The sequence below is a fragment of the Rhododendron vialii genome, chromosome 12a (assembly GCF_030253575.1).
Source record: "Rhododendron vialii isolate Sample 1 chromosome 12a, ASM3025357v1".
NCBI lineage: Eukaryota > Viridiplantae > Streptophyta > Magnoliopsida > Ericales > Ericaceae > Rhododendron > Rhododendron vialii.
The window spans coordinates 8132113-8144556 of NC_080568.1; the positions used below are offsets into that span (position 1 = coordinate 8132113).

Consider the following 12444-nt stretch of genomic DNA (forward strand, 5'->3'; position numbering starts at 1 on the left):
GGCACGGGCATGCATTAGTACTATATACTATTCACACAGACTTTTAGCACATAAATCACGTTCAGATTCGTGTGTGGGACTCATTCCAAGTCTCACATAAATTATTCAAGCCGTTTATTAAATGTAAAACATTTTTTAAGGGTCCACGTGAAAAATCAGCTCAATCCAATACCTACATATGCTCGATTCAATCATCTAACTTTTCATTATCCAGAAATCTGAATGAAAAGTTAGATGATTAAATCAAGCACTGCTGATAAAAAAAATCGAGCACTTATAGGTATCAGATTTAGCTGATTTTTTGTGGGAGCCCTTAAAAAAAATTATATTTAATGAATGGCTTGAATCATTTTTATAGAAACCGTAGTAGGCCTCACACAGTAATATGTGTGTTAATTCTCTGTGTAGATAGCATGGTTGTAGTATATAGTACTATAAGTTTTTGAGAAAGAATTTTTTTAATTAAATTGTTAGCTGTTTTCGATATAAATAAGTTTTTTAGAAATATCAAATTATTTTTTATAGTGAATAAATTGTAGATGAGTATGTGAGTGAAAATTTTGTTAAAAAAAAAATTGTTAACAAGTTGTTAATTAGTGTAAACAACAAACTAAAATACCAAAACTTGTTGATGGGAGAGAAAATAGTCTTTTAAAATTAAAAGACTACAACAAGCAAAAGTTTGAGTTAAACTTCATCAATAACATAATTATATATTGAGGGGAGAGAAAATAGTCTTTTAAAATTTGAATCTTTATTAATTTGACTAAACTAAGTACTCCCTCCGTCCCTTTTTAAGTGTCCTGCTTCATAACTCCAACTTATTAAAAAGACATCATCATTATACATTTCACATCAACTTTTTTCTCTACTTTCCCTACTTACCCATCATCATTACACTTTTATTCACTAAATTTTCAAAATGGAATCTACTTTTAGGGACAAAATAGACAATGCGCCAACTTTTACCCACTAACTTTACAAAATGAACACTTATTAAGGGGCAGCCCAAAATGAAATACTGGACTTTAAATAAGGGACGGAGGGAGTATTTATTTTTCAAATAAGTACTTTTTTTATAAATTAAAAGTAATGTATGGTAAGAGAATGACCTGTCTCGTGAAGAAGTGAAAAATAAATACTTAAAAAATAAGAGTCTTAGCTGAACGGAGCTTAAAATTTGACTGAAACTCAATTTTGTTTTTAATTTGAGTAGAATCGGATCGAGTTTTATGGAAGTTTTACTAAAATTGTGGTTTTTAAGTAAATGATTTAACTCTACTCGTTAAAGCTCGAACCGAGCTCAAACTCGAATAAATTTGTTCAGTAAATGAGCCGAGCTCTCAGCTCGACAAAGCTCGGCTCGACTCATTTACAGCCTTGACTTCAGCCTATAGCCTTATCTGCTTCCCAACGAGGCAGGGAGCTCCTCCAACTAACTGATTTTCAAACGCAACAATGGTTTCGACCCTAACTCATTCCTCTACATCCATTTCGCCCATTCTCTTTCCATCTAAAACCCTAACTCGACCAGCTCCCGCTGTCCTTCTCAGTAGTAACCGCCCCAATTCCTCTCGTTCGTTACAACTATCGCATTCCAGTATAACTTTAAAAAGTTTTCCCGGTGCGAATTCGACGCCAGGTTCGAACAGAGGGCTCCGTTCAGTGTGCTCTTACAAAGCTGGCGACGATAAATTTCCGCAAAAGGTATTGAGCTTCAACTTACGCTTTTTCCGGTACCGTATAATTTAAGTTTGGACAGGGGATGGATGAGCTCGCACGACCGACCCTGTTCCGCTAAGGTTTTTACTATTTTTTAAGTACTTATTTCCCGTCGAGACATGTCATTCTCCCACAATACATCACTTTTAATTCAAAAAATGAGTACTTATTTATTTCTCTTACGTAAGTTGGTCCACCCAGCTACATTTTGAGCCATCCAACACCGGCCCAAATACTATTTTGCTTTTGAAATTGGAGAATTTATCTGTGTAACTGGATTATGTAGATTGAAAATTTATATTAATATTCTTTTGAGTACTCATATGTCCGGGCCCGCTTAAGCGCATCTCGACTAATCTCGGCCCTAATCCCATCGCCCACGTGCGGAGAGCCCAGTTATATTTATAATGTGTCAGGTTTTTAAAGTAGAGTGGAGACTCAGGTTGGAAGCTATAATTAGCTTCAAAAGAATGCAGATTGTAAGCAAGCCCAAGTAGTTGAATTTTTTTCTTTAGCTTCGGTAGATCATAAGGATAATATGATTATAATGAACATTGCCAGAGATCAAAGTTCAAACAGTATGAAAATTTGTAACTGTTGAGTTTTTGTTGATTAGTTCTAGCAATGATGTTTCAGGAGAATGACTTGGACTGGCCAATTCTCAAACGGTGGGATGTTCCTTGGGAGTGGCAAACGGTTTCCCTAACCTCACTTGCTTGTGGATTAAGGTATGTTTTCTGTACTTCACGACCCCTTGGTTAAACTCTATATCTTTGCCCAAGTTCATTGAGGGGGTGCATCCGTGCATGTGTGCAGTTATGTGATGCCACACTGTTATATATTATGAGTGTCTAATTCCACCTATCCCATTTGTCACTATTAGTGTCTTGATGAATCTCGGCCTCTTCCCCCATCTTTTGTAGTATTCGGGGTTTTGTTTGATTTAATTGTTAATTGCGCCTTTCTCTTCATCTTTTTGCACTTCTCTGAATAGGCGTTGTCTTTAGATCACTGGTCTTAATCTAATGATTATTCAGGCAGTTTTCTTCTGACAGTGTTGATAGAGCAATCGGCTTTACCGTATCTAGGACTTCAAGTTGGAGAATTGGGCTTGGATGAGAAAGCGGAAATACTTTTTTTGGATGAAGCGTATGAACTCTCTCTCTCTCTCTCATTTGGGCTACAAGTGTTGCCTTTTTATTTACGAACTGTTATAGACCCTCATTTTCTTAGGTATCCTAAAATGTATGTTTCTTTACACGAATCGGCCTTTTCCGTTTTCAGCATGCCTTTCTGGTGGAACTAATAATGCCCCAGGTTGTCTGAGCTGCATAATGCTGCATCTTCCAAAAGATTACCCAATTCTTGTCTTGGCGATTAAAGTTTGGGAGAATTTTGCATAAGTCCACTAAAGCAGTTTCCAAACCCATCTAGTCCATTTCTAAGTTTCATAACCCACTAAGTCTACTAATAATTTTAATGACAAAAATATCCTACCTAATAAACAAGGGCTTTGTTTGGCTAACACGAAAATGTATTTTTTTTTTCATTTTTTTCGTTTTTGTTGCAATCAAGCCGTCGCCGCCGCCACCGCCACCACCACCACCGCTGCCATCACGCCACATATAACGTCATATGTGTAACAAAAAACGTATTTTTTCATTTTTCTCGATTTTTTTATTGAACCCGTTACACTTAACATTTAACGTTATATATGTGACAAATTTCTCTTTTTGTTTTTTCCTATTTTTTCTTGTATTGATTTTTTAACGTTATATGAGTGACAAAAATTTCCTAACATGTTATATGTGTGGCAAAAATTTTCTAACTTGCAACATTTCTTTTTGATTTTTCTTGTTTTTAGTCTTTAACGTTATATGCTGGTCCATACAAAACATATAACATTATATGTGCCTTTTTGAATATCTAAATATCTCAAAAGAAAAAAAAAGAACATACAACATTATATTTGAGCTTCTACAGCTCTGAATCTCACAAAAAAATAGAACAGAACATATAATAACATTATATATGAGCTTCTGTAGTTCTAAATCTCACAAAAAAAAAAAAACAGAATATATAATATTATGTCTAAGCTTCTGTCGCTCTAAGTCTCACAAAACATGACATAAAATTATATGTTCTCAAAACAACATCATATCTTTCCAACAATATTCTATATCTCAAAAAATAACATTATATTTTCACATATCATGCCACTATTATCCTTGTTTCCTGTCACGTCTTAAATCCCAAGTTGAATGTTGATGAGGCCACAGGGGGTCGAGCTTCATTTTTTCATCGTTTCTTAATCAAAACCTTCATCGGATCCTTCAAAATTTTGATTTTTTGCCTCCGAATAGCATTCCCATAACCTCTATATCTACATATATACATATTCAAAACAACATAAACAACATTAATATATCTCAAAAATGAGATAAAAGCACATATTACACATGACAGAAGTTCACATATAACGTTATATACTCCGTTGTCCATCACTTATTGAATTGGTCCGCGCAGCGGCCTCTTTGACTTACTTCTGATAATATATGGATATATCCATATGTGCTTTTGAAAGGCCGTTGCGCAGACCTATTCAATAAGAGAACATAAAACGTTATTAGTTCCTCTTCTTTTTTTTTAGTTTTACAGGACAAAATCTCATATACAATGTTATATGTTCTCTATGCAAATTGAAATATTTTTTTATGTCAATACAAGCTCATATATATATCAAGTGCAAATTGTCACATATAACATATATGTCTCAGTAGAGAAGATTATCTATAACCAAACCACATCGTTAACCGAGCTTCAAATCATATATTTTCACGTATGAGTCGGAGAGGCCGCTACGTGGACCAATTCAATAAGTGATCGACAACGAAGCAGATAGCATTATGTATGATAGAAACTCATATATAACGTTACACGGTACAAATGTCATATATAATGTTATATGTTCTTTTTATTAAATAACATAGAATATTTCTAATCTAGAATGTTATATATAACAATATAACATTATATATTATTATATCTCTCTCTAACTGAGAATGCTTTAAAAAAATGACATTAAATAACAACAAAAACACACAAAAATATATTTTTTGTGTGACACGAAAAGCACACATACAATCTTATATATTTTTTCAAAAAACACAACATGTTCCCACCTTATATATCTAGCCCTAGAAAAAACACACATAACCTTATATATTTATTTAAAAAACTCCAAATATATCAGAAGCAAGTCGAAGAGGCCACTGCGCGGGACCAAATCAATAAGTGATTGATGAAAAGCACAAATATAACTTTATATATTTATTCAAAAAACTCCAAATATATCAGAAGCAAGTGGAACTAAAAAAAAATGCAACAATTCGTAAGTTGTTAACAATGTATATAGGTTTTGTGATTTTGGGGCATTACTACAGTAAACTCACATGGAAATGCGAATCAAAGATCTAAATATTGGAATGCGCAATATTGCATGTACGTACTACTACTTCTCACCCCTTCTAGATGATCTGCAAATTCTGTTAGAGAGAGAGAATCACTTGAAGAGGGCGAGGATTGGGGGTTGGTGTTGTGTAGCAGCCGCTTGTTGGTAAGCATCACTGTTGTGGGCAGCGCGGGCTCGATCCAGTTCGTGGTGAGTGAGGGAGAGCTTGTTGGCGTGGAGAATTTGGGGTGGACGGTTCACCAGGGGAGGAGAGGAGAGGAGAGAGAGAGAGAGGGGGAGAGGGAAGGCTCAGATCTGTTTTGTGATCTATGGTTTCTCTCCATATATTATATAGGAGGGTTTTTTGGTCTTGAAAAATATCTCTTTTTAAGTAAATTGGAGTTAGTAGGTTATATAACTATATTAGTGGACTAGAGGGGTTATGAAATCTAGAAGTGGACTTAGTGGGTTACAAACATGCTATAGTGGACTTTCCACCAATATTTTATTGAAGTTATCTGTATCCCATGTTCATGGAAGTTTTCAAATACACAATAACTGCCTGTGGGGTGGTTGCCAACCTGACCACCATGCCCTTTAAAGCGGTCTCTCCTTCTCTTCTAGTTAGTCTCGGAATCTAGGCATTGGGGAGTCATTTGGCCGCAAGGGGCAGCCACATCAATTCTCTAAGGCCAAATTACACTTAATGACCTAAGTAGCTCAATGCAATCATTCATTAACCCATGCAACAGGACTGCACATGAATACATTATTTACGCTCAAATGTGCAAGTACAATTCATGCTGAAAAGAATTTTGAAAGAAGGGAAATATCACTGTTGAGATCTGCTTGAAATTCACTGCTTGAAAACTGGAAGTGGTGCAAGGTGTTTCAGGACAAACTTGCACACGACATGTCAACTACACAATTTGTTTCTGGTAGAAGAAGATAGAATTTAGGTGCTAGACAATATCCATGGAAACAATTTGAACCTCTGGGAAAAACAGAAAGGATGGTTTGTCTATTTCTCTTAGTATTTATAACAGGATTTGTTGGGGTTTGAGTTTGGTTACCACCTAGAATGAATGTAATGGTAGCTATGACAGGATTTGGAAGGCATGATTGGGAAGTCAAAGTAATATTTTATTGGAAACAGACCGAAGTTTTGGAACTTGCAAAATCAATGACGATTAGCATGCTCAACCTTTCATGACTAGGCCAGTGCCATTGATCCACACTCGTCAGCTGGCTTGTTGCAATTCTTCCCCTTTAAGTAATTTCTGTGGAGGAAGGCAATGTAAAAATGGAGAGGACATGTGAAAATCAGTTGTTTCTCTCTCTCTCTCGTTGAGGAGTGAGCTGGCTACAAATTAGATTGATTAGGTATTTTGGATGATTCAATGGAGCTATCCTGTGGGTTTTCCCTCTGTATTTGAGCTGTTTTCCATGAATATTAGTCATGAATACTTTCTTGCTCTTTGGTCTTAATTCAACCAAATTAGTTTAGTTGCACGCCTCAGATATGTCCTCTGTATAAGTTGGTAATGGTAACCATGTGATGATCTGATCCATGCTATATATACCATACCTTCTAGAGCACACTGTTAAGAATTTCGAGTTTGATTGACCTCCTAGATTTGGACTGTCAAATAGCCTTTATGACATGTTCAGCCATTGCCATCTGTTGGAAATTGCCATCATCGTTTGTTACAAAAGCACCTATGGTATGTTTCAGTTTTATGTTGTTTGACTTGTAATCAAAAAATGTTTCTAACTTTTTTCGTGTTATTATGTTGCAGAATTACAACTGTAGTTGTACTAGGAGTTCTGTTTAGTATCACCGACACGTTCCAACCTCGTCCCGATGACTTGTTTCGCTATGGTAAGAAGTTATACCGTACTTTGGATCATGAATAGATCGTTTATGTATTGTGTTGTTAGGAGACAACCAATAACCTGCTTCTACATGTTGGAATACAACCGATGGACTATAGTGACATAAATCTGACCTAAGGAACAGTTTATTAGTAGTTGCTATAAGGTTGCAACAGATTATATAATCAAGGAGTAGCAACAAAAAAAAAAAAATGAGAAAAAAAGAAAAAGCGCACTCACATCAGATGATATCTTTCTAGTTGCCACTCAACAATCTAATCAAATGTTTCAGATCTGAAGAAACCTTTCGATCTCCAGAGAGGATGGCTCTTGTGGGCTGGAATTGGTATTGTTGGAGCTGTAGTAGCGATTTCTTTAACTGGAGTTGCCGCGTCCTTGTTTCGTGCTGATAAGCCACAAAGAGAGGTCAGAAATTGGGTTGTAATACTAGGAACACAGGCACAAGTCACCCAACGCCACTTTGTAGATGATTATAAGACGCAAAGTGCATATGTTATGTATTTTAGTGGCTGTGGTGTGGGCATTATGAAGGAGATGGCTGTATTAGATATTTTTCCCATTTGCTCCCCTATTCCTGTCAAAGATTGTGGAACTTCAGTGGACCTTCATGTTGATTTTGAACTTTTGTAGCTTTTATTTTCTTCTATTTCACGAAAGAACACTTTTGGTATTTAAAAATCATTTTCAGACTGATGCTCTGGTGACTTTGCTACCGTTGATTGGATCCTCAACCATCAGGTATTTCAACACTTTTTTGTATGCCTCTATCCTGCATCTCTTAAATTGGAAAACAAGTAGGCATAGTTTTCCTGCAGATTTTTTCGTAATACTTCCCTTGATCAAGTTTGGAGCACTAGACAATCCAGTGATTATTGCCCTTTATCTTGTAGCACTGCCTGGCTGGTTGGCGTCACTGGCGTCCTTGCTCCACTCCTTGAGGAAACTCTGTTTCGGGGTTTTCTTATGGTGTCCCTTACTAAGTGGTATGGCTTCTTCCTGATAATTAAACATTACTGTTCCATCTGTCATTGCACTATTTAGGTTGTGGGATGTCCATTGCACATCCTATCTTTTGAAGGAATTAGGAACCTAGATCAATGATTTCTCCTTTTAAGTTAATTAAAGTTCCTCAATGTACTGGCAGTACACTAAATGATGTTGATGGGACATTATGTGGGTTGACCACGAAAATGTGAAACTCAGTTTCCAACATTTCGTGAATATCTATGGTACCATTTTGTCTGTCACTCTTTTGTGTGGCATTTTAGTTACATTTAGACTGCTTCCTGGCTGATTCAATCAGTATTAGTTGCTGGATTTCTATGGTGTCTATTTACTGTTATATGTCTAACTTTTGAAGAGAGATGACTAGCAGGGCTTTATTAGCATTATGTGCTGTTCATGAAAAAATTTGAAGCGCTTATCTTGTGAGGAATGAGGATGATGACATGAATGTATAGGGTACAAGGAAGAATGGGACATCATGAACTTATTTCAAAAAAGTTAGAGGTGGCATTTACAAATTGGGATTTGTGAGAAAGCAGGCTGAAACAGATTATCAACATGCCACCGAGGTACGGCTCAAGGGATAGAAAAGAGACTACGATTACATGGTGGGGGTCCGGCCAATTTGGGGTGCTGGATCGGGTAGATTAGCACACGCCCAGTGTAGTTTTTATTTGCACAGTGGGATTGCTTGACCCAAACTTTCTTTTCTGGTTTTTCAATTCAAGTTTTTGTGATTACACCAAAAGGGAAATTTGTTGATTTGAGAGGAAATGTTCTTTCTTGTGACTAAATCATTGAGCTTGTACTGTAGACAAATTTGAATATCAAGAAAGGGCTCTAGTTAGACTGCAAGTAGCATACACAAGGCTTATTAGGTGGGAGTTTGTTTTATGGATGCGATTGTATGCGCATGTGCACACCCAGAAAGACAGCACCCTGCAAATCAGTTGTCTTTTATATGTCTCCTCATGTTTACCTTTTTTTCTTTTTTCATTTCAATAAATCAAAGAGCTCTTGTAATTGACCTAATTCTCTCTTCAGGTTGCCTACTCCAGTTTCCATCCTCATTAGTGGTGCTGTATTTGCTGTTGCACATCTCACTCCTGGACAATTTCCACAACTGTTTGTGCTAGGTAAATCTTTCTACTTCTTGTGAAGTTGATTTACGCTAAGGCAGCAGAATAATCATTAATCACTAAAAAAGCTAGACAAGGCCCTTGACTTGGGAAGAAAAAGGTTGAAAGACGCCTTCTGAATAAAACAAGATGTTTTTCCAAGGAAGAGGGAAGGTGCCGATCAAAATAATAATAATAATAAATCAGAAAAAAGGAAGAGGGAAAGTGGAGACAACATTTTATCATGTCAATTTATGGTTTGGGAACTGAGTTCTACAACAGTAGTGCATGCCAAAGCCATCAAACCTAAGAATACTTGCAATTTCTGTATATTGTTTTCTTAAAGAGTTTGAATAAATTTATTTTGGATATCAAGTGTCAATTGCTTCTGAAGAGTTCACTGACCAGCATGTTATAGTTTAAAGTGGCAATATTAAACCATCAATTTTCATTATGTGGTGCTACTTTGCTACATAATTGAGGAAGGGTAACATACCTTGGAATATTAATCTTCTAATGATTATGAGAATAGGAAGCTTTAATTTTTTGTCCACTTATTTTGGGTATTTATTTTAGTGAACCTTTTATTATTATTATTATTATTATTATTATTATTATTATTATCTTCATTCAGTGTTTTCACTTTGGGAGACTTTTAGTCTAAAATGTGCTGAAAGCAAAAAGTGATTGCTTGAAAGATAAAGAAACCTATAAGCATTCATATTTTAGTGGATCTTTTCAATTAACATTCAATTCAATAAAAACCTTTTAGGGGCTTTTAATTTAATGTAGACGCCCCTGCAAAGTAAACAAATGATAATGACCATGGAAAAAATGCCGCTAAAGAAAAACCAAACCATAGTGATCAGTAGTGAGGTGATTTGTATAAAAGGCTGAACTCCCATTATGTACTATCCTAATTTGTATATCCTTCATCAAGGATTCTAACTGAGTGTTAAATGCTCTTAGGGACACTTTTGGGTTTTTCATACGCTCAAACTCGAAACCTTCTCACCCCCATCACCATACACGCTCTCTGGAACTCTGGAGTGATCTTGCTTCTCGCCTTTCTTCAGGTAAATTGCCTACTTCTTGCGGGTGTTTATCTTTTTTGGATGTCCCACGTGTACTTTGGACTGGAGAATGACATTTTCTTCTCTATATCCTCCATCTTCAGCTCAACATTAAAATATTGGTTTGACTTCATCACTCTCTGCTTGCGACACTTAAGTAGCTAACATCTCTCATTCTTCATTGTGGCATATTTCTTGTAGTTCTATGGCTTAGCTAATAAGCCGATGTTGGAGATTTATAACTGGAAAATTGTGCAGGCTTTGGTAGTGAAATTAAAAATAGATCTCTCTCTCTCTCAAAGAGTGGATATAATAGTAGTTAATGGAAAGCTCTTATGCATTTTCTTCTCAAATCTGCAAATGTTTTCACTATCTTACTTTTTACTCTAGTTACATTGATTTACGCTGAAAAAGCTTTAAAAACAACTCTTCGTGTTGATTTAATGTCACAACCTCGTATAAGTGCAATTATTGAGGGCAAAGACGTAGACCTGTTATGATTCAATCATCAGGATGAGGATTGTACCTTATCTAGAATTCAATGACTTTGCCTATTAAAGTTTTTTCGTGGCAAGTACTGAGAAGTGCTACCCCTTGTTCATTTGTAGCTGCAAGGGTATGATATCAGGGAATTGTTGCAGAACTCTTGATAGGTGCTGCATTTATTTCTCTTCAAAGGTATGCAGTTGTGCTTGTTCCATTCTTCAGTTTTCTCCTTGTTCACTGTATCTCTGTCATAATTTTTTTTCATCGTCATTGTTTCAGTTCTTTTGTACCAGAAAACTGAAGGAGAATGGTTGATGAAAGCCTATTTACATCTGTGAAAGATGATTGATAAGTCTATACCCCATGAGACTACGACAGCACAAGCGCACTTTTTAACGTAAGAATTCGGGAAGCAACATTTTCCAATCATCCACAACTTTATCTGCTTACTGAAAAAATTCTACCATTCTTTGGGGTCTGTCGAATGCCTTGATAAGAATTGTTTCTTGTTCAGCTATCATGGGAATGGCATTATTAGTTGTTTTTTTTATAGCTGAAAACAACGCAACATGAAAAGAACACATTTCAGTAGAAAAAAAGTTATGGAAAAGAAAGCTATTTCGTTTTGAGCCTGTTTTTTTTTGTATAACAGTATAATTATTGGGGCAATTTTTGGTGAATTGGTGATCTATAGTTTTGGACATGAATTTGGGGCACAACTTCATAAACTTTGGGCAATGCTCTGCTATTTGGTTCGATGCATTTATTTTCATTGACAGGCCACCTCCTACATCTCTAATTTGGGGAGAACCCTGAAGTTCTATAATTCCTCAGGCTGAGAGTGGAAGAGAATTTTATTTCCATCCTATGTATGTTAATTTACGAAGATGAACAATACGCTGCAAAATAAAAAATTCAAAGTCTTATTGGAAGAATAGTACTTTGCTAAATAGATAATTAGTACGGAGTATGTTTTATTCTCAAAAGATTAGTTGAAATATATGTTACTACTATTTATCAAATGAACATTGAATTGCTATATGTAAAGATCGTCCTATTTCCGTCAAGAAATCAAAAGAATTAGTACTGTATCTTTAATTTGATAACTACTTGTTGCTTTGCAACATTTAGTAGAGAATGATATGAACCTGTCATAAATAAGCTGAATGCTAGAAGAAAACATTTTTTGCGGATGGTTTATCTAATTAACTCGAAAATGCTAAGAGAGGCGACAAACTACTTTCGATTAGGTAATGGAAAGGATGAATTTAGATCATCATCATCTCATCTTCAATCACACCTTGGAAGCAGTTTAGAATTAAACAATAAATTTCAGAAGGAATATTTTTCTGCAAACGGGCATGGAGTAAGAACCTTCTACTGAATGGGTTATGGGTACATACAATATATATGGTTTTCGGGTGTCTTGTGACTTTGGGCTCATTGCCACATGATAATGTCGGTGGACTCCTAATATAGACATGCCTAAATATACAGTAGCATGCAACCGGGTAGGAGGAGGAGATTTTTGCTGCCTGGTCTGTTCAGCCTATTCTGCTAGATGTTTGTATGTCGGTTATTTCTTGAGAGCTAGGGTAATTGGGGGTTCTCCAGCACCTTAGAGGGTTGGCTTTTCGTTCTCCCGGCCAAAGCTTGCCAGCGTCTGGACGTACGGATGGCAGTCCGTTTCTAA

The 12444-nt window shown here is 36.0% G+C and overlaps 1 protein-coding gene across 1 annotated transcript; it reads left to right on the plus strand.

Annotated features, from left to right (window-relative positions):
* The first annotated feature begins 1375 nt into the window (after positions 1–1375).
* LOC131310446 (uncharacterized) lies at positions 1376–11377 on the plus strand. Its single transcript, XM_058337449.1, has 11 exons — positions 1376–1707; positions 2359–2450; positions 2764–2871; positions 6973–7055; positions 7341–7474; positions 7758–7807; positions 7960–8052; positions 9119–9210; positions 10162–10268; positions 10874–10943; positions 11031–11377. The coding sequence occupies exons 1-10, from the start codon at positions 1459–1461 to the stop codon at positions 10913–10915; spliced, it is 1050 nt and encodes a 349-aa protein (XP_058193432.1). The 5' UTR covers positions 1376–1458; the 3' UTR covers positions 10916–10943; positions 11031–11377.
* Positions 11378–12444: the final 1067 nt, after the last annotated feature.